Source organism: Ictidomys tridecemlineatus, chromosome 1, assembly GCF_052094955.1.
Source record: "Ictidomys tridecemlineatus isolate mIctTri1 chromosome 1, mIctTri1.hap1, whole genome shotgun sequence".
NCBI classification, from domain to species: Eukaryota; Metazoa; Chordata; class Mammalia; order Rodentia; family Sciuridae; genus Ictidomys; species Ictidomys tridecemlineatus.
Window position 1 is genome coordinate 126,638,747 of NC_135477.1, and position 27,772 is coordinate 126,666,518.

Below are 27,772 nucleotides of genomic sequence, written 5' to 3' on the forward strand. Positions count from 1 at the left end.
CCAGAGAGTTAGCTTAGACAGCACACCACCTACGTAACAAGTAAAATATGCATCAAGGAGGGAAGAAAGGAAGAAGGGATCTTCAAAGTAGTTTAATTTCTAGGATTAACTTCCAAATGATCCGGAAACCTCATTTCTAATGTCATAATGCCTAGTCCACTTTAAAGTTCCTCTTGGAAACAGATTCATTTATTCAGGACAAATACACATTCTTCTCAAGCAGAAATGAGATCATTCCCTCTACCTTCCTGAATTTTTCTTTTAACAACACGAAGAAGTAACAGCATCCAGCAACTCATCTGTTATCTAACAGAACAATTTTGCAAAACCCAGCAGAACAGAAGTCACAATTACCTCATTTCAGGTTAATTTAATAAAGCAATGTCAGAAAAGACTCCAAACTTACTCTGTAATGGTCCTTGCTTACAAGCCAGCAATTGCCATCTAAGAATAAAGGATGGGACTCCATTTCCAGGGTGCGCGAAAAGTGAATGTAGACACAAACACCAAGATCTCTCTCAGCTATGTTCTGTTTTCTTTTTCCTCACATTTTAAACAATTGACCCACGAGTTTCCCTTTATCAGATACCAAAGGAAGTGATACAAAGCAGGGCTGCATTGGATATCTGTAATCATATCAAATTTGATAGCAGCATAATTCACTGAAGATCAAAAGGCTTTTAAAATGTGGGATGATTTCTATTATAAAAACTTAAAACAGAGTCAGTCTCATCCTCCAGGTCCACTCTTAAAATTTATAGATTCATAACACGAAAACAGACATCCAGAGGGTGTCCAAATTGGTGCTTGGGTTGCCTCAGTTTAGGTTCCTGGTGACCATCTCTCTAGCTTTCAGGCTGAAGGCAGACCATTGCTAGTACAGCAGTTGGGAGCTGTTCTCCCCAGTATGAGTTAGCACCTCGGCTCCCCAAAGCCCCCTGCCTCTTCAGTAGACACTATGAATTTATTTTTGTCCTTATCATCACAGAAGTAGGTTTACCATACATAGAGTAGTTGAGTTTGGGGGGAAAAGCATTGTGGTGGGGGATGGGGTGGGAAGCACTAAAATAAATTAGATTAATGAAACTCAATTGTGGTCGACTGGTAATTATTGAAAAGGGCTTTAATGGAGATAGAAAGCAAGCTTTAAGAAGGCACTTCCCAGTAATTAATTGAGCCTCTCTTAGTTCTAAATTGAGAAAATACAAAAATCAATAATTTTAAATGTGTCATACTTATTGACACTAATGAAACCTCCTGAATAAGCATTTAATGCAACTCCACTGCTATTTTAAATTTACATCCCTCAGTGAGTGAACATTACAAGGTCAGGTCAGTTCCCCTGGGCTTCACAGAGCTGATGCTATCAAATAGACAGGACTTTGCTCTTGTGGTATGTGGAACAACTCTTCAGAGGGTTGCTGAGCTGTCCATGGTGCTAGAAAAGCAGCCGTTTGCCCCTTTCCTTTTTGGCTCAGCAGGAAACATGCAGTCAGAAACATGTTCTCTCTCAGTGCAGTGACCCACACTCCTGTGTGTATTTGGAAAAGAAAAACACATACAATCTACTCAAACTCTGCCTTCCCAGCAAGCTTTGGTTTATGCTACCTCAATAAAGTCTGTCCTTTTACCAATCACATTTATAATCACATTGAGGTATGCTAATTTATACTAGCTTGCATTTGCTTTATAACTTAATTGTCCTAAGGGCTGTACAAATATTTACTGGTTGCTAGAATAACAAATTTAGATTGCACTACTTATTAGTTGAGTAACTTGGTTGAATCAAGTTACTCTTTACTACTTTTTTAACTGTTTTTTAAAAAAAAAAGGTGATTAAAGCCAGGCGCAGTAGCACATACCTATAATCCCAGCAGCTTGGGGGGGGGGGTCTGAGGCAGGAGGATCAAGAGTTCAAAGCCAGCCTCAGCAAAAGCAAGGTGCTCAGCAACTCAGTGAGACCCCATTTCTAAATGAAATACAAAATAGGGCTGGGGATGTGGCTCAGTGGTTTAGAGCTCCCTAGTTCAATCCCTATTACAAAAAAAAAAAAAAAAGTGACTAACACCCATCTTTTGGAAGCATAAAATAAGTTGTATATTTAAAAGTATTTTGAAAACTGACATGATAGAAAATTGCAGACATTTATCATAACATCTTATTTTTAATTTTTGCTTTTGTTATCACAGGTAGCGAGATACTCTTAACAGAATATTCATGATGAAAGATTTTTTCTCCTCCAAATCAGAACAGGCCTATAGGAGTTAAGGACTAATCTCATGTTAGGGAATGTTAGGAATTATGTATGTGAGAGATTCATATAGGAGAAGATAGAAAATTTGGAAATGATAAAATTTGGATCCCACTAAATCATCCAAAGATTAACACCTCAACTCTTAGGCATCCTCAGGCCCATTATCATTGCCACCTTTCAGGTTTGGGGCTTTTATTGAAAAACATCCTTAATCAGCATCAGCTAAGTTTATACAGATTATATCATTTAATATAAATGCTCCCACTTTAAAGATAAAGTAACTAATTGGGGAATGATGAAATAGCCTGTCCAATCAACAGAGAGTGGCAAAGTAAAAAGTTAGATTATTCTAAATGCAAAGCTTAATTATCTAACCATCATGTCCACAGCCTCTTAAATCTGAATGGGTCCTTTGGACACAGGTTAATTTAAAAGTAGACAAGAATTTCTCAGGTCCCTTATAATGAAGCAGAACGTTTTTTTCTCCTAATGTTGGTTCTGGGAAAAAATAGCATCATATCCTAAACCACACACTATCACTGAACTACATATAGTCCTCTGAAGTAGAACTTTTGAGAGCCCAAAGCCCAATATGTTAAAAGTCATCCTGCAAACAATTTCAAGAGCAGGGAGATAAAGGGATAGTTTCTAACCTAAAGTTATCTCCCAAATTCCATGATGCAACAAACCAGAGGTGGACTGCTAAGCCCCTGGAATCACAAGTACACAGATTGACCAGTTTACCAATTCAGTATTCCTACATCAACCAGACTCAGAACACAACACAGTTCAACATTATTTTAAAGTTGCATTTATTGTGTAATACCTTCTCCATCAGTGGAAATCCTTCCCATTCTTAAAGATCTAGTTAACATCCCCTTCCTCCATGAACATTCACACAAGGCTTCAAGTTACAGTAATCTAACCTTTCTCTGGATTCATATCACTTCTGTTTATATCACACATTTGGCAACAAATCACCTATTTGCCTGTGATATCTGTTTTCTTGCATTTCTATTTAACGTACATTCATTGACTTAAACCTTATTTTTTCCATCCTTAGTGAAGCATGAGGTTCATAGAAGGTGCTAAGTATTATTAAATGAAGTAGCATTTATTACACCTCATTGAAAATGCCTGTTAAATTTCTGCTTCTTCTTCAATGAAGTCCGTGAGGGCATGGCTATTTTTTTTCTGTTATACTCACTGTTATATCCTTGATGCCAAGCACATGTATCATATGATATAACTGGAATAACTACAGGAATGAGTAAATGAGCCAGCTGAATTGACAGGGATTATTACCCAACACTGGAAACCCATACTCCTAACTCCCACCCAGCACCTATTGGTAGAAAATTTCTCATGTCTATTTCAAGTGGATAAATTATGTTCTCAAGTGAATTTATTGGACATTAGGAGTCAATTCCAAAAGTATTGTAGGAGAAAAACTGCTTGAAAATTGTCCCCAGGTAAAACAAAAATGAATCATGGATCACAAAATCAAATATGGAATAAGGTAAACTTGCTGAGAATGAAAAGGAATGAGCGATGAGATGACATCAGTTAGTCGTGCTTAGAATATCATATACAAAGAAAAGAGGGAGGTATTGTCTTTTCATACAGAGGGGAGAAGGAATTTATATGTGCCTTTCACGAGTTTGCCATCTGCTTTCATTCTATGCGTTCACATATTTAGTCACATCTACTGTGGTAGATGCTGGGGATAGAGACACCAACAAAAACAATATGGTCCTGCCTCATAGAACCTACCTTCCAAATCAGAAAATAAAGGACACCCTTCCATGCACCTGCACATTGAGTATTGTTAAAAGAATCAAGTCCACACACAGCACTGCACTTCCCTTCCCAGCTTTGTTGCACCTCTGATATGACAGAGTGTAGAACAGATGACACAAGCAGTTAATCTGATTTAATAAATCCTTTAATTCTCTTGGTAAATACGGGGGAAGAAAGGGGATCATGGAGAAAGAGGGCCCAGAAATACACTCTAATCCCTTTTTCCATCTTCTTCTTACACCCTTAAATGGAAACACTAAGACAGTTCCTTGAGAGTGAGCCACCTCTGCCTTGCTCAGGGGAAAAGAATTAGAAGTCTCGATGGCCCCTTTGGAATGTGTGTTAACAATCAAGAGTGTTTTCTCCCTTGGTGGGTATCCTGGCTCAGTCCATGGTCAAAGCTCAAGGAGGTGGAGGAGCAAACCTGACATGTGCATGGATATTCATGTCTGTGGAGTCTGTGGTCCATGATGTGCATTCTGATTCAAAGGAAGGTTTTTCCCTCCCTCTTCTTTGTTGTGACAGAATTTTCTAGTATACCCTCAAGTTAACTATTACTTTTACCTTTTTTTTTTTTAAAAAAAAAGATATTCTCTTGCAATACTGCATTTAGTTCTTAATTCACCCAACATCATAAAGGAGAAATTTATGTATCCAGACCAAATCAGTAGGTAAGATCTACAAACCAGAATCAAGAGCTAGTGCATGCTTTGAAAACGTTCCTTATTTATAGATTGCTTAATTGCATTAAGTGCCAAAGAATGTACTGCTTTCTTTGTAATGAGTTTTTATGGTCTTAGTCTTCAGAAGCTCAGATTCCATCTGTGACAGCAGAGTGTTGTAGAATTCAGCTATTAATAGCTGCTGGTACACACTTACTCAGAGCTGAGAGGCCCAGGGCTGTAGACACAGCCAGATGGAGATAATACCACAGGGTAACTGTACGGACAAAAAGGATGGTCTAATTTTTTTTCCCCCAACACAGAACAGACAACACTTAAAACATGACAATCCTGTTTTATTGCAAGCCAAATTCTCTGAAGAGATCTCCCTCCACCCTCTTGGGAATTTTCAGGTCTGGTTCTAAACCACATGTGATTTATGACTGTTTCTGATACGCAAGTAACTCCTTATTGCAGGTTACAAAGACTAGAACATTTAGATGGGTTAACAACTCTGATTTATAAAAATGATACCAAGAATATCAGGAACAAACAATCTAACTCAAAGGGGGGAAAAACACTTTGATACTGGACATTTTTTTTTAATTAGGAATATTTTCCCAGAGAGAAAGAGATAGCAAATAGAATAATACATACTTCTTTTTAAGGAAAACAAAAGGAAAGCCTATTTAAGATGATTATGGTTTCAGTGCATCTTAATTCTAATAAGAAGAGTAATACAGTGCAAGGCGAGAATGACAGCTCTCACACCTAATATCATTTTCTATTAAATAATTCTTTGGGGTCAAAGTTTTACAAATCACCAATCTTTCTTTCATTAAAAAAAATTCTAAAACACCCTTTTAGGGGAATGAGGGGGAAGACTATTTTTCAATATGTGATTAATCACTAAATTGAATGCCTAAATAACATTGTTTTGGGGGGGGTACATTTAGAAGTTGCAAAAATGTGGAGTTTATGCTTTCCACACAAAGAATTATTAATGGTAATACTTGTGTGTCGTGGAAAATGATTAAAAAAAAACAAAAACGGGTAAGGGGTCAGCATATCTTTTTGTCCAGTCTGTAACGTGAATAGAATCACATTGTTTAAAGCCAAGCACAGCTAAAGGCAAGAGACAGGACCAGGAGGGCAGCCCTCTGCTCTCACACTCAAGGACATTCCCAACAACCTAGAGATGCTGTGTTGAGAACACACGACCTCTTTCATAGACACAGCACACAAACAGTCCTGAAAATAAGAGACTTACACAAGAGAGGCAAAGATGATAGGCTCATAAAGATAATAAGTAAGGAATCCAGGGTGTCTCACACAATACAAAGAACCTAGAATCTACTCTGCGAACCCACCTTTATTCATGTAGTTACCCTTACTTTGTAGGGAGAACCATTTTTCTAATCAAAAGTATTACTAAAATTATGATAATCTATTTTTACTACAGGAAAATTGGTTAGTAGTTTAGGTTCTAGAAGCACCCTCTATTTTTTCAGAGATAACACAGGTACAGTAGGAGTAGCTATTGTAGGAGTGTGAGGATCATATAAAATATTCTATGCAACACATATAGGACAGTGTTTGGTACAACACTTAATTATTTTTTCTTTCTCTTTTTGCTATCTATTTATATTTTGTTTTTATAGCTACTATATGTAAAGTACTTTTGTAAGAGAGATCTGGGTTTTAATCATGGGTGGAGATCTTGACCAATCTTACCTACCTTATAGTTAGACCCAATCATACCTACCTTATAGGACTGTGAGGATGAAATTAGAAAATGACTGCCATATATTTATCATATTACTCTGTGACATGAGCTAACTCCTATATAAAAAGTAGCCATTATAATCTTACCACCATAATCTTCTCTATTCAGAGCTGGGCACTGCAGAACATGCCTGTAATGCCAGCAGCTTGGGAGGCTAAGGCAGGGGGATTGCAAGTTTGAGGCCAGCCTCAGAAACTTAGGCTCTAAGCAACTTAGTTAGATCCCATCTCAAGTAAAAAAAATAAATAAAAGGGTTGAGGATGTGGCTTAGTGGTTGAGCACCCCTGGTACTAGGGCAGAGGTGGAGGGAGTTTATCTACTCAATAAGTTTGATTGATTCCAAAATGTGATAAATGCCTGTGCCTGAACCATAACAAACATTGGTTCATTCCTCTTCATGTTAGTTAGTCAGGCTGTACATGTGTTATGATGAACCAATAGCATTTTTTTTAAAAGAGAATTTTTTAATATTTATTTTTTAGTTTTCGGTGGACACAACATCTTTGATTTTTATGTGGTGCTGAGAATCAAACCCAGTGCCCCGTGCATGCCAGGTGAGCATGCTACCACTTGAGCCACATCCCCAGCCCCACCAACAGCATCTTTCATATATTAGCTTTGATATATAATAGTTTTCAAGATTAGGTGATTTGCTACCACACCATCATTTCAAAGATATAGTATCACAAGCCCTCTTTCAAACTAGACAGAGGAGGTATCTCAACTTCATTTTCAAGCTTTTGTTAAAAACAGAGAGAGAGAGAAAGAGAGGAAAAAAAACTTAAAACATTTCCAGTTACTTCCAGAAGATACTTTCACTTTTACTTAGCTTCTAGCTTTTTGTTTCTGAAATTGTAAATTGGGTCATCACTTTGAGGTACCTACAATGCCAACGTATCAAAAAACCTAGCAAACAGAACTCCTTATACATGTGGCATGTGAGGCTCTGAGTGAAGGGATTTGTATCTACATCACTAAGTATCAGGGGATTTTGCTGTGCTACTTTCCCTCTCACGGAAGGTTTACTAACCAGCTAATAATTTCCTCGCCATTGTGAAGCTGTTCATCAGTCACAGCAAGAATACATGCAGGGATCTAAGTAAGCAATGTTCTTAGGCTGCCTTCAAATGAACCCTGTCTGGACCGTCACACCAAATTCCCCCAGACTGTATAAAGGCTGGCAATAGAAACATGGCACTTCCCACCCAGATTCTGCCTTCAGAGTGACAAGGCAGTGTTTAACTTCAGGGCATTCGACAGTTATGAAATCCTGACACCTCACCTACTGTGGGAATGATATGCTGGGAAGGTTTCTTCCCTTTCTAGGCATTTCCACATTAAGCTCTGATGCATGGGAAGTAATGAGACAGACCAGAGCGCTCTGTCAGGCGGGTGGTGCATCTCTTCCCTCTCCTTCCCATCCTCCTCCCCCCACCCCAGTCACAGAGCTGACAATTTCAAACATTTATTAATATTGATCTCCCTGTCCCCTACAATCAATAGTTGATGTCCAAAGAACCAAATAATATTTAATGTGCAATACTGTATTTTCACATAACACTGCAGGGAAATAACAGGTGACTCATTACATGAATCAGTGTATCTCTTTATGATTAAGAAATGATGGCCATTTCCACATACATCCTAGGCTTTTAAGTCATTTGCCTCTAAAATGTTCTTGGCAAAAATTTCCTACTGCCTCTTCATTATACTAGCCTGCTCTCTAATGATCTCCTTGGAAAAATATGATTTCACAATATCTGAAATTTGCAAAAGGATACTCATTATTCATGGCAAGTGTCTTCTAATAACAGCAACAGCTAACTTTATGGAGTACGTGCAATGCAATGCCACAGGTCAAATCCTAGGTGTTACACACATGTGATCTACTTATTTTCCCAATAATGTCATATAGGTAAGTCCCATTATCATTATTCATGCTTTTATGCAGATGAGAACATTGACACTTTTATAGAATGGGTGACTTAAATAAGGTTGCAACTGGCTAGTGATAGAACTGGAATTTTGAGCTGTTCTATCTGAAGAAGAGACAAAGTTCTCAGCCAGTCCTTGCTGAACTGAATTATTCCAAACCATTTTTGTTTTGGTTTGGCTATAAATATTTCATTTGTCTTGAGTCACCTAATGCCTTTATTATGCAGGTTCCATTTTCGAGGTCCATCCCTCTAATTGGTGCCCTGAGTAATTCTGACTGCATTTTCCATCTGAAAAGTCATACATCCTTTATTATTTTTCCATAAAGGTCAAAGTCTTTGGACTGTGTTCCAGAACTGGATTTCAGAAATCAGAATAAAAAATGATTTCAAAGATTCTGTAAGGATCTATTTTCCCAATTATAGCTAAAATTTTGATGACTAGTAATTCAATTTAATTTTTACTTATTTATATTTAGAGAGAAAACAATGTTAAAATGCTATTTTAAAATGTATCAAGCAGTAAAATATGGCCAAGCTCAATCAGAAGTGGCAGTGAATGTTTTGACTTCCTAGTCTCCTACTTTCTGAGGCTACAGAGAGTCCACCAGAGCAGGTCAGTGGGTCAACATGTTCTAGGGAACATGTTCATCTTTGGTTTGTCAATTGTCCAAAACTGGACCTGGGGTCAAATGACCACTGCTACAATGACAATCCTTTTACTCAAGTTTCCAAGGCTTAGAGAATTAGAACAATGCATAAAACCTTAGAACTCTGCCTACTTCCTCACAGTCTATGGATGAAGGAACAGAAGATCAGTAAGATGGACAGCTTGCAAAGCCTGGGCCAGACCCATGCTCCTGAGCCACTCCTACGCATGCTCCATCCTGAACATAGGCTGTGCTACACAGATATACCATTACTGCTGAATGAGGCCCACAAAGTCCCCTCTTAGTGCTATTAGCCATAACAGTTGCTTTATTATAAAGAAAACAGATTCTAATTCTGCATCATAGATATCATAGAGCTGGAGATGTTGCTTGGTGGCAGAGTTGCTTACCTAGCATGCATAAGGCTCTGGGTTCAATCTCCAGCACAAAGGGAATGGCAGGCAGGGGAGGGGACGTGAATAACCTGCTCATTATGCTAGTCTAATGATCTGAGTAGGAGTCCTAGCTCCACCAGTTATAAGCTGTGTGTTCTTATGTAAGTTATGAAATTTTCCTGAGTTCCATCTGTCATTTGTAAGAAGGCAACACCACCAACCACATTGGGTTGTATAAATGCAGTGATTCGTATTTAATAACTATATATCTGATACATGAAGAACAAAAATTCACTACATATTTTTAGCTGGGCACACTGGTCCACACCTGTAATCCCAGTGGCCCAGTGACAGGAGGATTGCAAGTTCAAAGCCAGTCTTAGCAATTTAGCAAGGTCCTCAGCAACTTAGAAGACCCCGTCTCAAGATAAAAAGTAAAAAGGGCTGAGAATGTTGCTCAGTGGTTAAGTGCCTCTAGGTTCAATCCCCAGTACCAAAAACAACAACAACATGAACATTAATTTACAAAATCATAACAGAAAATTCACTGTAAATTCATATTACCTACTCCCCATCAGTTGTCAAAAAAACTACTATAGTTGTTATATCACCAATTATTATTTTTTCTTTTTTTAAAAACAGTGGTGGGGGTTAAATCCAAGGCCTTGCATATACTAGGAAAGTGCTCTACCACTGAACTACACCCCCAGCCCTTTTTAAATTTTTGAGAAGGAGTCTCACCAAATTCTAGTCAGGCCTGGAACTTTGCAATCCTCCTGCCTCAGCCTCCTGAGTAGCTAGAATTATAGGTGCTCACCACCATGCCTGACTTGGACACAATTAAAATTCCTGCATTTGTGTCAGTTGGGAGGTAAGTATAAGACCCCAGGCTTATCTTTATACAAGTAATAATTTTTTCATTTTTATTTAAGATTAAGAAATTACATCTTATTGGCCCTGTTAAGCAATCACCAGCTACTTAGCCAGAATTCCACTGAAAACAAATCTGCAAACTTAAGTGATGAAAACATGATATAGGTCTAATTTGCAGGCTTTTTGGTGGTGTTTGGACAGCCACTACCTGCCACCTGGAACCCCCAGGGGGTGGGCAGAACAGAATAGAAAGAATGTCACCATTTCTGCAACTTTATTCACCCATCTCTCCAAACATTTCTTTTCACTTCCTTAGGGTATCAGGAAGAACATGTTCCAACACAATTGTTCTGAGTTCTTGCCAGGAAGTCATGTTTATCTTTAGCATCATCTCTGGGCAAATAGAACAGGCAGAGGAAAATAATGTTTGGGGCCAAATGTTGAAAACTTGAGTCCTGTTTAGCCTGAACTGAAAAAGCTGTAATGAAAAGCTAATAATGTTGATTCTGTTTGTCTCTACAAGAGTTTCTATTTAGAGGAGAGGCAGAAGTGGAAACAGGATGGGCTTCAAGTACCAACAGCTTTGGACTCTAACTCAGATTGATCAATCGCTGCCTGATTGAGTACCCTTGGATAAGCATAAACATGTAATTGAGTGACTCCTCTGTGTCAGGCAACTTTGTCCTTACAGAGCTTCAAGTTCAAGTTAACAATCCCTTGGAATCTGTTTTTACACCCCCCCAAAAAAAATAAAAGACATTACATTTGCATAGCTTTTATGATAATTAAATGAGAACAATGTATGTGAAATTGCAAAGACTGGTATCTAGCATATAGTAGTTCTTGAAAAATCTTAGTGCCTTTCCCTTATCTTCAGAATAATCAAATTAATCTCTCCTTTAAGCCTAGTTGTGATTTAAAAGAATAGCTGTACTACATAACTAAAAATAAAGCCAGCAAGCAGTTCCATAAATCTACACTAAAATACTCAAAGTGTTTTTAGAGGTCCTTCAGTCAAGACACTCAGACTCAAAAATCATCCTCGGAACCTGCCCTTTCCATAGTCCTATTTTGACTCCAATTTGGTTTTATGCAAAACAAAAATAAACTGCTTTTCTTTTCAGTTACCACCCAGAAAGTATAGTATACATAGTCCAGACATCAGAATTATAAAGAATATGGAAATATCAGAACTGCAGAATAATCTATTCATTGCCTGTGATGCGAGAGATGTTGCAATGGGATTGTTGCAATGTGCCCCTGATCTAAGGGAGCTTAGTCTTCAGTGGGGGAGAGAGAATGCCTGCCCTCAGGAAGGCTCAACCAGGAGAAGAAACAAGACAAGCAAGCATTAAACAATAGTGGCCAATGTGCTATACAGTAAGCATTAAATCATAAACTAGAGTTTCTAATGCAGTGATTCAGAAGAGATGGTACAGTCGATGAGAATCTGTGTGCATGGCGGGGAGGATTTGGGCAAAATTCGTGAAGTTTAGGAAGAACTAATCAGCATCTTATATTCTTCCTGCACATAATGAGCAAATGCATTAAAACTCAAAGCAGCACTAAAGCTGCAAGGTGGTCATGGTGGGGCACACCTGTAATCCCAGCAGCTTGGGAGGCTGATACAGGAGGATCGTAAATTCAAAACAGCGTTAGCAAAAGTGAGACAATAAGCAACCCAGTGAGACCCTGTCTCTAAATAAAATACAAAATAGGCCTGGGGATGTGGCTCAGTGGTCGAGTGCCCCCGAGTTCAATGTTCATTCTTTGGGTACCAGACAAACAAAAAACTTCAAAGCAACAGCTAGATGTACTGATGCCTTCCCTTTCTGGATGCAGGTAGTGTTCTCTGAACTCATTTGCTATTACCTAGTATAATTTTTACTTGGGTTCCTTCTCATCCAAAAGGCAGCATTAACTACTCTTGGGTAAAAGCTATCTGGAAATGGAATCAGATCAGACTAGTAATGAAGAGGTTTGATGTGAGAAAGCTTTTAAAATTCTAAATAGTATTTGGACTGGGTAAGGCTCAAAGGTTTCTACTCTGAGACAGAACTTCATCCCTACTCCCTGAGCACATCACCCTGAAGCCACAACAACCACACTCCACTGTTGGCATGGAATACAAAATGTTCCCATAAAGTATCACAGAGTGATCTGCAGTGAAGCTATGCACATTTGGGCACCCCAACCTTCTTCAATCTGTAGACCAGAAATTCTCCATCAGATTTTGAGGAAGGAACTTCATGGGCACCTATTGGCTCTCTGAAATCATGTGGCTTAACAGTGCATTCATGGCTTTCTTAGCATTTTTCCACCTCAACTGTCACCAGAATTATAAAGAATATGGAAATATCAGAACTGCATATTCAGAACTGTTTCTTACCTCCTAACAACAACCAAGTACTAACTTGCAAAGTTTGGCTCCTACACTTCTCAACAATTAAATTATATTTAGATAATTTTGAAATGCAGATTGTTTTCCTGTTCCAATGCTTAAAAATGATTCAGATGTCAGACTTAGTAAATAATGTTCTTGATTCTATCTCTTTGTATTTATTGCCTAGTGACATTTTGTTGTTTGCTGAGCACTATACAAGGAGAAGGACAAAAATCCCAGTTACTTTGGAGGTTTTAATCAAACTGTCTTAATAAAAGAGATTCTAAAACTGCCCCAACCTGATAGAATAGAGGATATTAGGTTACAAATGGTCCCAAGGAAAACGTATCCCAAACAAACTCACTCTGTTTTATGCATTCCTAAGAGAGGGGACTTGTAACAGATTGGTATAGAATCAGAAGTCACTCATGTTCTCCTACAGGAGACAAAAAGTTAGAAAATATAATCTCATTGCCTATTTTATTCACAAACTAACCTCCACTTCTCAAAAACCTCAGTTTATTCTTCTATAACTTGGATATGGCTTTGCTTGCTTTATCTATATTACACAGTTATTATGACCATATGATAATAATTTTTAAGTCATATTGAAGAGTCCAAAATGTCCTCTTCTTTCCTGGCTTCCTTGGATCTTTGCTCATTCTCCACCCACACAAGCTGTTGCAGGATCCCTGGCAGGATGTCACTGTACATCTGCAAGCACTCATTTTAGCAACAATCACTTATTTGGAAAGCCAAAAGCCACAGGTAGGGCAGAAGACCTGCATGCCTAGCTCTAGTCTGTGCAACTTAATTTTTGGAAATGATTATGTGATTCCATTCAGAAAGCACCCTAGACACTGAAAACAAGCAATTCCATCATAAAAAGCCACTCCACAAAGCCAGTTGGATTTAGTATCTGTACTTCTTTGGTTTTAGTATTTTGCATCTATAGATCAGATCATTAGATTGTCTTTCCAGAACATTTACTATCTTATTCCAGCTTTTTTTCCTCATTAAAAACACTATTAGTATGCAGAACAAACTTGGTTTCTTCAACTTTCACTGGTCTGAAGTTTTACCATTAGCTTATTCTATGACTTGATATTCAGCCTTCCACCATTCTTTGTGTGCCTGACTCATTTTTTCCTTCATCTCCTCAGCTTGTGCCAGCCACCTCCACTGAAATTATCAAAAGCCAACCTACCATGTTTACCCTCATTTGTTTCCATCACAGCATAATTTATAATGATTTCACTTTCTGGTGGCTTTTTTTTTTTTTTTTTTTGGGTACATGCTTTCTTCACAAACTTATAAGCTCCATGAAGGTTGGACACCATGTGTTTTAGAACTCCAGTGTATAAACAAGAGCTGGGGCTGGTATGGAAGATGCCATTACCAAACAGTGGACATTCAATAAGTATGTACTGAGGGAAAGAAATAGGCAAATTGAGTACATATAGCAAATTTTGTTTCCCATGTGCTTATAATAAAGTGGAAATTTAGGTTAGTTCATTTTATAGAGATTTATCCAGCAAGTATAAATCTAATTTTTTTTTTTTTACTAAGTTTGGGAGCTCCAAACCTTCATCATCCAATACAGTAGCCAACGTCGCTATTGCACACTGAAACAAGGTCAGTTCGAGCTGAATGTGACATAAATGTAAACTATACACTGAGATTTGAAACAATACGAGAATAAGAACATACAACATCTCAATTTTTACTTAGACTACGTATTGAAATGGCATTTTAATACAGTAAAATTAATTATTTTCTTATGAAGCTACTGGAAAATTAAAACTACCTATGTGGTTTGGATTACATTTCTATTGGGTGATGCTGGTCTATAATACTAGTCTGTCCATAGTCAACATCATTTTATGCTTCTGGCTTTTTTTTTTTTTTAAGCTACATACAATGGTATATATTGCAGGTAGAAAATATATAGGAGGGGAAGCATGTGAAGATTAGATGAACTCTAGATAGGGCAAAGGGAAGGGAGGGGAGGGGAGGGGGGTAGGGGCGTAAAAAAGACAGTGGAATGAGATGGACATCATTTCCCTAAGTACATGTATGAAGACACAAATGGTGTCTTTGTATACAACCAGAGATATGAAAAAAACATGCTGTATATGTGTAATATGAACTGTAATACATTCTGCTGTCATATATAACAAATTAGAATAAAAAAAGAAAATATATAGAAGTTTCAATGCTACTTCCAAGTTATATCATTCTACATTATTTTTATCTTTTGCAAATTTTAGGAAATTTCCCAGGTACAAATTATAATACTCAGTCTCTTGGGGAGGAAAAGATCTTCACATAACTTGAGGATTATTGTTTATGAATTCTTTAATTCTACTTCCAGGGTTACTACCATAATTTAGGGCACCATGATTTTTCACCTGTACAACTGAAACAATTTCCTAATTGGTCTTCCATTCAAATTCACTTCCCCCCAAATAGCCATAGTGATCTTTCTAGAGCTCAAGTCTTACCTATTGCCATCTTGCTTCGACCTGCCTATAGTTTCCCTTGATCTTGGCAAAAATCTCAAATCCTTTATTCAGTCTTCCAATTTTCACATAATATGGATCCTGCTCACCTCTCCCACCTACTTTCACTGTTTCTTCCCTCCCTAGGCTCCATACTCCAGCCCTTTGGAATTCTTTGGAGTTGTGCAGAGGTGGCTTGCTTCCTAAGCTTTTGAACTTTGTTCCTTCTGTCAGAGTCCACGCCCATCACCCCATTCTTAACCAGACCAACTCCCACTATTTCTCCCTTCAGGGGTAAAGAAGGTAAGGGGTAGTGCATGGAATTCAATGGGAAGATACCTGTGTCCTCCAGAAGCCTCTACTTTGCTGCCATGGGGCTGAAGTCTATCAGGGTGGAGATACACTATACTCTGCCAGTCACATGCCTAACTCTAAGCATTCACTAAGCATACTCCATGATCTTCCACTGATTCCTTGCCGTGAACCTATGAGAAGACAGGAGTGGCTGAAGCTTTGTTTACCTAAGCACTATGTGCTTGGGCTTGTTCTAAGAAGTGCACATACTTTATCCCAGACCTCAGGGCAACTCTTGGAGGTAGATACTATTATTATCCTATTTACTGACAAGAAACAGAAGCCCAGACGGATTTAGTAAATCACCCAGCTCCATAGCTGGAGGTTTAAGCTTCTGAGGTTTGACTTTACAGCCTCTATTGACTTATGGCAGGTACTGTCATCATTCAGTAAGGTCAAAAAACCCACCTGTAGTTTCAATATTTGAAAGACCTACTTGATGTCCCATCACGTGCCTAATTCTGTCATTACACTTGTATTACAATTGCCTACGACTTATTGGCATCCCCCACTGGACTGGAACCTCTTGCTCTTTATTTTACTCTAACAGATTTTATTTATAAGAAGTATTAGATTAACAGAAAAATTAAACAGATAGCATAAATTACTATAAATAACCTGTAATCCCAGTGACTCAAGAGATGGAGGCAGGAGGATCGCAAATTCAAGAACAACCTCAGCAACTTAACAAGCACCTGCTTCAAAATAAAAAGGGCTGGGGATGCAGCTCAGCGGTAGAGCACTGGTTCAATTCCTAGTACTGCAAAGCAAATAAATAAACTCTTGCATACCTCTTACAGTTTCTCCTATTACGAACAACTTATGTTATTGTGGTACACTGGTTATAACTAATGAGCCAATATTAATACATGGTTATTTTAACTATAGCCAGTGTTTATTCAGATTTCCTTAGTTTTTACCTAATGTCCTTTTTCTGTTCTAGAACCCCGTGTATACAGCCTTTGGTTGTCATGTCTCTTTAGCCTCCTCTTGGCTGTGAGTTTCTCAGATTTTCCCTGCTTTGATCCTGACAGCTTTGAAGAATACCAGGCAGGTATAATGCAGGATGCTCCTTTTGGGATTTGCTTGATGCTGTTCTCATGATTGAAGACCACAAAAACTAAAGTGCCATCTTCATCACATCATGTCAATCAAGGGTACCTACTATCAACATGACTTGTGTTCATGCTGACCTTGATCACCTGGCTGAAATAGTGCTTGTCACGTTCTCCATGTAAGGTTCCTCCCTCCTCTCCCCACACTGTACTCCCTAGAAAGAAATCACTGGGAACAGTCCACACCGAATCAGTGGGAGCAATGCCCATTGACTGTGCTCCTTGAAGGCATATTATCTATATAATTTATTTGGAGTTCTTCTGCATGGGATATTACTTCTTCCCCCACCCCGTTTATTAATTTATTTGGCCATATACTTGTATCACTATGAACATTTACTTTATACTTTGGGAAATAATCTAATTTTATTTTATTGCTCAAACTGTTATTCTTTGGCCATTGGGGCTCTTTTAATTGAGTTCTGCATCCCTTTGACACATTTCTACATGAAATCACTTCCATCTATATAAACATGGCATCTATAACTCATAACCACATGGGGCATCCTGGCTTTGTCCTCTTGCTTATCTATAAATTCCCATCCCGACAGAAATGACTGTCAGCTTTTACAGGCAGAATTGGTGCCTTGTTCATTGCTATATCCCAAGTATAATGCTTGGAACATATAACGTATATGTGGGCTTGGTATTCAGTTTATTCCATAATCTCAATTCTGAAAGGCTCTACACATAAATTTGCAAGTGTTACAAAATATAGATTTCAAAGACTAAAATCACAACAATTTATCAGGGCAACAGTACAAGAAGGTGCACTAACAAAGGTCTGATTTAAGTGTTTTTATTCAACCCAGTGAAGGGAAAATGACAGTAATACATCTAAGCCATGCAAAAAGGATTCAGGCTTCCCTGAAAAGAATTCAAGTGGCATAAAATGGTTTGTTTCTCCACAGCAATTTACATTTATTAAAATAGATAATAGGCATAATCATTGTCAAAATAGAGCCCCTACCCTGTACCATGTCTTAATACATTCTCGAAGTTCCTGACAAACAGGCACAAAGCCATGGCAGATTAGACTCTTAAGTGGAGGATCACTTTAACAGCCCAGCAGAAAAACCAATCTCACACTTCTGGGAAAGAAAATAAGACCTGAGAACAGCCTTTGAAGGTGGAGGGTGAAGTACAAAGGAAAAGGTGCTAACGTGATGAATCCGCTAGAAGGGGGAGCTGGGCTCCAAAGACACCCTGCATTAATGATGCTAATTTATGTCTGGATAAGTGCGTGTGCATGACACAGAGGAAATTTCAAGAGATCTGTACTGTGAAGGAGCTCATCCTGAATCTCTTGCAAGGGCACGTGCTTTACACAGGGACTGTGCTTCACGTGGGCATATATTATGCACATTCCATGTCATTTTCATATGAACAAATCACTTGTCTCCTTAAACCTATTCGACACCCTTTCCAATCTATTTTTGCAGTGCAGCCAGAATGATCTTTTTTAAAAAAAAAATTTGATCACTACTCATATCTTCCACACGTTTAAATATTTTAACAGTTCCCTTTTACTCCTACCAGAAAAGCAGAAATGATTCACATAACTTCAAGGCTCTGCAGGATGTGGCTTCTGATTAATGCCCACCCTGCGGGAACTCAAGCCACGGGCCACCTTTCAGTTCTCTGAATCCTCATTTGACCACACTCTAGGGTCCTCTTACATGTGGTTCCCTCTACCTGGTTGTTCTTTCTCCAGGGAGCCTTCCCTGCCCGGCCCAACCGTTTTACTGCACACGGTCATAGCACCACAAACTCCTCCTTGAACACACTTGTCACAATTGCACATTTGTCTTTGTTATTCTTTGATTAATATATTTCCTCAGAGGGCCTTGTTGCTGCATATTCCAGGCACCTAGCTCCATGCCTGGCACATAGCAAATATCTACTAAAGAAATAAATGACCATCATCCACTCACAGTACCATTAAGTTTTTCCTGAGCATTAAAGCTCACTCTCCTTTGTATTCTGAGAAGTATGTTAATCCACACCAGAAATTTGATTGGTAACCATAGAGATGAGTGTAAGAAATATCGCTGCCTGGCTTTGGTAGTTTCTAAAGAAACAGAAAAACTTTATTTTTCATATGGGCCATTAATATGTTGAAATAAATTATTATGTGGAAATGACACATAAGGGTCAATTACTAATTGTATGATACTGACCAGTGACCAAGTCCTATCCTTTAAGATCACTGTTATCAAGTAATTTTGCTTTATTTCACAATGCTCGAATATTACCATTGGTTTTTAAGCTATAATCATTGGACCCAATTTCATTTAACATTCGAAAACTATGTACTGAGCATATTTAGGACACATCAGGCACTGTGTTAGAGGATTGCGTACATGCTAAGAGAGAAAGGCCCAGCGGCGCACACCTATAATCCCAGCAGTTTGGGAGGCTGAGACAGGAGAATGGCAAGTTCAAAGCCAGCCTCAGCAACAGTCAAGTGCTAAGCAACTCAGTCAGACCCCGTCTCTAAATAAAATACAAGATAGGGCTGGGGATGTGGCTCAGTGGTGGAGTGCCCCCGAGTTCAATCCCCAGTTCCAGAGAGAGAGAGAGAGAGACAGACAGACGGCTCTTTCCTTCAAAAAGAGGAGAGAGCCAACACACTAACAAGTAAATAACATCATTGCTGTTATTAGTGCTTAAAAGGAAAGAAATTGGGTTCTGTGTGAGGGAGATCATTCCCATTATTTCATCATAATCTTAACTGATCCAAATGCCACACTGGGCTAACCTGCATTATTATTCCTTCACTGTACACCAAGTAGATCAGAATATTTTCTTTTTACTTCATGAAGGACTAAAGAATTTTATGCTTTAGTGTCATTTTCCATAGCATTTACATATATGCATTTTCTTAAATAAACAACCAGGAAAATAAGGTCTAGATATCCCAAGGAGTCACTATAACTTCTTGATATTTCCACTGCTGGTCTTTCCCCATTTTTTAAAAATAACTGCATTATAATTATACATAATAGAGATATTCACTGTCCCATATTCACTCCCCAGTATTTCCCCTTTGCCTCCTCTATTGTCTGTTTTGGTGCACTCCAAAAGATCAAAGGGCCTTGTTCTCTAAGATGCATATCTCAACAGAGAGTTTGAGGGAGGAGTAACACACAGTGTAGGGGTACACAATATATTAAAGATATTAACAGAGAGAATGTAAATTTTACAAACATGGGTGAGGATTCTCTTGATAACCATTATGAACCTTGAGGCATAGGAGTATTTACAGCTCCAATGGCCCTCTATATTTCTGTGTTAAAATGTTAGCTGAGTGAATGGTGATGCTTTGAGAAAGTAAGCCAGTAAAGTTGAAAGAGAAAATTGAAACTGAAGTTGCTATCTTATCAAGAAGAAAAATCACCAAGAATAGCATCCTTTCCTCCATCCCTTTGACTAAGGCTGCAGGATTGTGAGGCTCAAGGAAGCTGAGAGACTCAGGAACTAACCCTGGCTGCCTCAAAGTGCTACATCTCAAGAGTAACCCTTCAGTCCACTGTCATCAGTAGAGAAGGACAATCAACAGACTGAAAAAAACTGTCTTCTGTTTACACTTCTGAACAAAAAACCAATTTGCTTTCAACTTAACAAATTATAGTTTGATTACAGGTCATTAGTGACCATTAATACATGAAACTGTTTGCATTTCATATGTATCTGAATGACATCCTTGTCTTTCACACTAGCTCAGTCAAGCTTTCAAAGGGAAAACTCCCTTATCTGGTCTCAAGCAAGACTAAAACAAGCTAACAATTAACCTTTGGAATTGAACTATGATGCAGAAGACTTCATTATTTTGGTTCATTGTTGTCCTGCAGTACTGGAGAATCAGCTATTCCCTTTGTAGTGGAGATGTATTTTTTTGTGCCAAAAGATTTGCAGCTGCCTCTTTCCAATCATTCTTTATAATCTCCAGTGACTGATGCACTGGCCAGCAATATGGACCTGCTTCTGTGGTACCAGAACAGACAATCCTCCACACACAGCATAATGGCTAATTAGAGTCCAGATAAATGCAGGAAGTACCTTGAGGAATATCAGAAATATAGAAGAAACAGGAAGAGTCTGTCTGGTTAAAAAAAGTGGAGGCAGAGTACAGAACACACCCATCAATTGGATAACCCAGAAATTTTAGAAGTCCAATTGGATCTTTGGATTATTCATATTAGGAACCAAGATTCTTAAAAAGAATTGGATAATTGCCAAACCTCTGTTTCACTTTGTGCTGAGCAGTATAGAGGGGCATGGATTTATAAACAGGAATTACCAATCTCAGAAATGTTTGAGCACTTTATTTTTTTTCCCTTTTTTGATACTAGGGAATGAACCCAGGGGAGCTTAACCACTGAGTCATATCCCCAGCCCTTTAAAAATATATTTCATTTTGAAACAGGGTCTTGCTAATTTGCTGAGGCTGGCTTTGAACTTGCAATCCTCCTGGCTCAGCCTCACGACCTGCTGGGGTTACAGGCATACGCCACCATGCCCAGTTATTTGAGCACTAACAATTTCTAACAAATACCACTTAGGAGTAAGCCCATGATCCAGCTCCTCTAATGTCCTGCTGTCTCATAAAAAGATCCCCAAGGGAATGCCACTCATGACTACTGGCATGCCAACCATCAAATCAGAGGTATTTCTAACAAGGAAAATATGGTTGTCCACATAGCACCACCGGACTTTTACTTTTTATTCTGCACTAGCTTCTGAACACCTGACACTTGCTTCAGCTCAACAGGCACAGGGAAAGCATCAAGTTCCATGAAATTTAAAAGGCCCTTTGTGATCAGTTATCCTGTTAGTCTTTATATCAACCTTATGGAAAAGATTATGAATTAGGTAAGGGAGTGATGCAAAAATGCAGCCATTAAAATCAAACTTGTTGGGGCTAGGGTTGTGGCTCAGTGGTAGTGTGCTTGCCTCACCTGTGTGAGTCACTGGGTTCAATTCTCAGCACTGCATATAAATAAACAAAATAAAGGTCCATCAACACTAAAAATTTTTTTTTAAATAGCTAAATAAATATAAAATCAAACTTGTTAGTTTTCAAATCTTGGCTTTTCTATTTACTTTCAGGGTGAACTTGAACTAGTTACCTTACCTTTCCAAGCTTCTGTTTTCCCATTTGCAAACACACTTACTACAGTACCTACCTTAAATCTCAATAGTTTAGTACCCTATATAACACATAACAAGGGCTCAATAAATAGCAACTGCCATTACTTAAGTAGGTGCTCAACAAATAATGAATTAAAGAATGGATGCCAAACTCTCTTCATACCAATTTTTGCTACATATTGAAGCACTATTTCTTATTAGGGCATATTTTGGGAAATCAGATAGCCATTTTTGGTTTCATGCCTTAGACAGCTACTAAATAATGTTAATCTCTTTTTGAGAATTCAAGGCAATCTTAACCAAATTTGAGTGGATTCCATTTCTGAAGAAAGTGGCTAAACATGAAAAACAATACCTTGAAGTGACTTCACATTCTATTATCACACACATGCTCATCTTATATCTCACATTTGCTCACTAAATGACACACAACACTTGCATAGTTACCAGCTTCTTAGCATTTTGAAAGGGCACCATCTTTGTATTTTTAAAAGGATTTTTCAGGAACATTTGGGTTTGATGAGGCATAGTGAGAGGTAGGTATTCATTCTTGCTATTCTTCCTCACAAGCTCTTAAAATTCCAACTCTCAACAGTATTTTTCACTAGCAGATTTTGTGCTTTGAAAAATTTGAGTCTGACATAACAGATACTACCAAGTAACACAATACTTCAATCCTTTCTCTTTCTCTCCCTCTTGGAAAAAGAATAAGGGGCATAAATATTGGAAATCCATTCTAAGCATGCCCAGTTTCATCTCATTATAGTATCGCCAACCAGATAAAACTCAAATCTTCAATCAGTATCATATTGGAATTCATTGAAAGTGCTACTGGTTGGTATTAAGTGATTAAAAAAAGGTACATTGAAATTACAAGAGATATAAAGCCTTTATTAAAATAGGTATGACAAGATTTTAAATTTTCTATAGCCAGGGAAGAGCTGAACTACACCTCATAACCACATACACACCCAGGTGTTATTTAAAAGTAAACTCTGGTCTCTTATCATCTTACATTTAAAAACCACATTAAGAACTATCATCGAGAGGGGACTGAGAACGTAGCTCAGTGTTAGAATACTTGCTTAGCATGTGTGAGGGCCTGGGTTTTATTCCTAGCACTGCCAAAAAAATTATATATATGTAAAATATGTGTATGTAATTTGCATGGAGTCCAGTGCCCTTGGGTCCAATACTGGTACCAAAAACAACAACAAAAAAGAAAAAAGAAAGAAGAAATAATAATAATAAAAAAGAAGTAAAAGAAGTCCTCCTGAGCTGTCAAAGAGGCTCTTCTTTGCCTAAGTAGGATCATCCAGAACTGGCTAAGGCTTTCCCAGGTCCCCCAAGGCTGGGGGACAGACACAGGTCCTCCAGGATCTAAGTACTGAGAAGATGAGGATTTACCCACTTGACCCATACAAAGTTCATGGCATAGTGCCCAGATCATTCCAATTACTCATTCTTTGCTTAAACACTCCTTAGAGGAGTGTTGGTGACTTCAAAATAAATGGATAAATATTTCAAAATAAATAAATAAATTAAAGGTTGCAGGGCTCCTTCAGGGCATTAATGCCTGACACTCCCCCACCCCACAGGCTGATGGAGGGTACACACAAACACACACACACACACACAAATATACATGCACATACAACTGCACTTGCATTTCTTCCCTTTTTGACCTTTGACCACTTTAAATTTCTTTTGTCTTATGATAAGCAATTTGGGGGGAGCTTTTCTTTCCTACTCCTTTCTGAAAGGGAGTGCTTCTGAGTCTTCCCCTTCCATATGTCTCAAAGTTCATGTCAACCTTACTACAAACTCCACCTTTAGGGAGGACCTCAGATGATTCTTTTTCTTAAATCAAATACAGTTCTTTGTACAAAAGTTTCCCCCAGAACTCAAGTATACAGCCAAATATGAAGACCATAAAGATAAATAGCCTCATCACATACAGTTTGATGTCTTCATGCCACTTCAGCCAAACAGGTGCAGCTCCTTAGGGGTTACCATGAGAGGGTTTCCAATTATTTAATACAGGTGTGTGATTACTGTTTTTCCTACAGTGACTTCTAAATGGACTTTCTCATTCAAAATTTCCCATTTATGGAGAGTCTTTTTTTCTTCATTATATACAAAGTACGATGACCATATTGTCTACTTGTTTGTTCAAGCAATTAATATTTGTGTTGTTCACTAGCCTATTCAACATGTCTGTCCAGTATCAATCAATAAAGCAGACTCCACTCTTGTCTAACCAACATTCTCTCTCCTAGTAATTTCAAAATCAGTCATAATTTATCATCTCCATGTATTTTTTTGTTAAAATATATTCTCATTAAGTCAAACTATGTCTTATTGTCTCATGTGTGTGTATACATATGTATTTTTCTTTTTTTTTTTCTTTTTTGGTAGCAGGGATTGAACTCAGGGGCACCTAGCCACTCAGCAATATATCTAGCCCCTTTTAAATATTTTACTTAGATGCAGGGTCTCACTAAGTTGCTGAGGCTGTGATGCTGGCATTTGAACTCGTGATCCTTCTGCCTCAGCCTCCTCAGCCGCTGGGATTACAAGCATGCACAACTGCACCCAGCTTCATGTATAATAACTTTTTAAAAATATGAATCAATTTACTGGGGTCTCAGGGTGCAACTTAAGTGAACTATGCAGCACATCATTATTGCTATTTTATCAAGAACAGTAAGTATAAATAATAATACTAATACCTTTATTTCCATAGGTGCTTTCATCTGGATAATTCATGCTTCATTATTGTGCCACTACTCTCTGTCTCGGGCTCTCCTTTGGCTCCTGTGACAAACACGGGGTTCAGATCCAGACTCCAGGAGGTAGCGATGCTTCAATTTTGGCAACATACAGGCGTACTTACACATTCCCCTACATCTCCCCCTCCCCAGTCAGCCTGGGTGAGGTGGCTCTGGCCTGCAAAACTATTGAGGTGACACAGTCAACACCACAAAAATCTTCCTGTGCTCTGTCCCCTCAAATGCAGGTGGACTGTCCTCTGACTTCGGGGACATGGAGCAGCAGCTCTGGATCAGCAGCAGCAGCAACATCACCATCCGGGGAACTGAGAAAGCCCTCTGAGGCTCCCACTCACAGACGGATTATATCAGAAACACTAGGGGCGGTGCCTGGCAATTGGTAGTTAAAAAGCACATCAGGTGATTCCAATGTATATGAACCGAAAACAACTGTTGAATGCATCTGGGATTCCGTGGAGGCTTCAATGGTGAGGAGAGGGTCTTCACATAGCTACAGGGGGTCCCCAAAGCAGGAAGTTAACACTTGGGGTCCAGCTTTATAGCACAGGGCTAGGAGCAAAGGGGAAACTAGAGGGACTATTCTGGTACAGAACAACTCTGGCGGCTGGACTGTTCAGAAGCTGCAGCATGTCATCTCACTGATTAGAAACAGCTGTACTGGGGGAGACCTGGGGTTCAATCCCCAGCAGCTGAGGGAATAAAGAGACACAGCTCCCTTCTCTGAAAGTGTTCAGATGTATGCTCTGAATAAAGTAGTACAAAGAGAAACAATTTTTAAAAAGGCAAGATTAAAAAATAAAAAGCAAAACAAAATTAGGCCTTAATGGGAAACTTCAACATACCATTAATACAGAAAGAGAGGTTTATAATTAACCTGCTGGCATTAATTTTTAATAACTTAAAGCTATTGCCTTTAAAAACCACCTTACTGATGGTGCATGGAATAGGTAATGGATTTTACTTTACTTAGTGCTTGATTTCACATTCAGGAAAGGGAAATGATGGGCTGAGATTCTCACAAAATTCCACCCCAAGAAATTATTACTTAAAAGGGAGCAAATTGCTACAACCTAGAAGTGATACTGGATCAAAGACTAAGATTGGGGTGTTAATTTATTTCACTGTTTTATAGTAAAAACAACTTCTTTCAACAGAAATGTTATACTTTAAGACATAGACATAACTGTACTAACACTAATGGAAATACAACCTAACATTACTTAGAAAATACTACACACTTTGTACCTGGGGCTGTCCTGAGTACATTATATGCACAGCTGTATTTTATATTCACAATGACCTTATGAAGTGCAGCACTGTTATATTCATTTTAGAGATGAGGCACCTGGTCTTAGAGAGTTGAAATAATTTGTCTGAAAAGACATAGAACTAGTAAGTGGTAGAGCCAGAATACAAACCCAGTCATTTACAGAATCTGTTCTTATCCATGTAAGTATATCTTTTAGTGAATCCTGAGTCCTAGGGATTAGGAGAGTAGGAAGAATATATGGTCCATGCAAATAACACTTATGACCATTTAAGTCTTCTAGAAATATGACAAACAACCAAACAACTACTTATTGAATGTTCGATACACATCGGGGACTGAACTAGCGATTGACAACTGTTGGGCCAATCCTTACAACCACCACAGAAGCATGTTACTATTATGGTCCCAATTTTACATATGGGCAGCTGTGGTTGATAATTTCATAAGCCCATGTTCTTACTAAAGACTTCACTGCTCACATAATGAAATGGAGACAAGGCAAAAGATAAACATTGTGTGTAAAAATTAGGCATCAAATGTAGCTTCCTCATTTTTACATTACATTTCTGGGGATGAGAGTTGTGTCAGTGAAGAGCTGTCTAGAACACCTATTTTCTTACTTGTTCCAATAACAGATATTTGTGAGTTAGATATTTGGGTGCAGTGTACAGCCATGAAATAGAACCAACTCCACTGGCTTCTTCACTATCAAAGTTTTGCTCTTTGAGGTTTGCATAATGGGTCAGAAAGGTAGCCCCCAAGACTTCCACTTGGCAATAATGAATGATCTTAGCAATGAAACACATCTTATACCCAAGCCCAACATTCAAGGGGCCAAAGCACAAAAATATAAATAGTGCATGTTTGCATTCATGTGGAAGCTAAAAAACCCATGACTTCTTAGAAGTGGAATGGAAGACATGGTGCAAAAGTAGACACCAAACAAACCATCAGGATTCAGAAAAACAAAGGCTATAGTACACAAAGTTGCTCTAGCCATAGAACTTTATGCTAAGAATGTCGGTAGCCACCATCTTGTGGAGATTCAGCAAAAATGAGCATCTTTCCAAGGCTCGGAGATTTTGTCTAGTTGGAACTTCATTGAGAGATGACTTATCTAGTCTTCTAGTATCATGGAAACAGCTCTGATTTAGGCATGAGAATATCTGGACCTTAGTATTTTCTCTACCATAAATTAGGTATGTGATTATAAGCAAGTTGATCAACTCCAGTGGAGTTCCTCACTGAGGAAATGAGAATAAATAAAAGTTGATCTTCATATTTGTTGTACAATAGTAGATAAAAGCTGTGAAAATACACTGCAGAAATCTAAAAGTTCTTCACAAGCATAAAATGACATTATTGTTTTAAGTAGCTTCTTCCTTGTTCCTTTTTGGATCAACCTATTCGGTCAAGTTGGTTTACTAATAGGTTAATTTAAAAGCAAGAGGAAGGAGGATTCTTTAAAGTTGGAAATTATCAACAGTACCAAAAACATCAGTGGAACTATTTGCTAAATTGTTTTGACAGTTGAAGGGGATTTGTTTCTAATGGCCTTACTTCCCTGTGAATGTGGCAAATCCCAAATAGCTCCTGTTAATAGGAGATAGCCAGAGACACCTTTTTATGACAATCAGTGAAGAACATCACCAGCCAACTATGCCAATGAACAAGACATAGGTACCCTCAGTAGCTCAATAAGAGGGGCTCAATGTGTTTTGCCAAAGACACCTTGGATTCCTATTCAAATTTCAAGGTACCACGTTATTCTCTCTTGCCTGCCTACATTAGAGTAGAATTTGTCCGCTCTGTAGTGAAAGGAGATAGCTCGAAGGACAATTTTATGTAG

The 27,772-nt window shown here is 38.3% G+C and overlaps 1 protein-coding gene across 7 annotated transcripts in view; it reads right to left on the minus strand.

Annotated features, from left to right (window-relative positions):
* Ppp2r2b (protein phosphatase 2 regulatory subunit Bbeta) overlaps window positions 1–27,772 on the minus strand; it is a 437,378-nt gene that overhangs the window by 211,272 nt on the left and 198,334 nt on the right. Inside the window, exon 2 of one of the 7 annotated variants that reach the window (XM_040272825.2) lies at window positions 24,594–24,678. The exons of the other annotated variants lie outside the window; for them this stretch is intronic. Coding sequence (XP_040128759.1) covers window positions 24,594–24,630 — 37 coding nt within the window. The 5' untranslated portion in view covers window positions 24,631–24,678. The remainder of the gene's footprint in view (window positions 1–24,593; window positions 24,679–27,772) is intronic. 7 annotated transcript variants of the gene reach the window in all.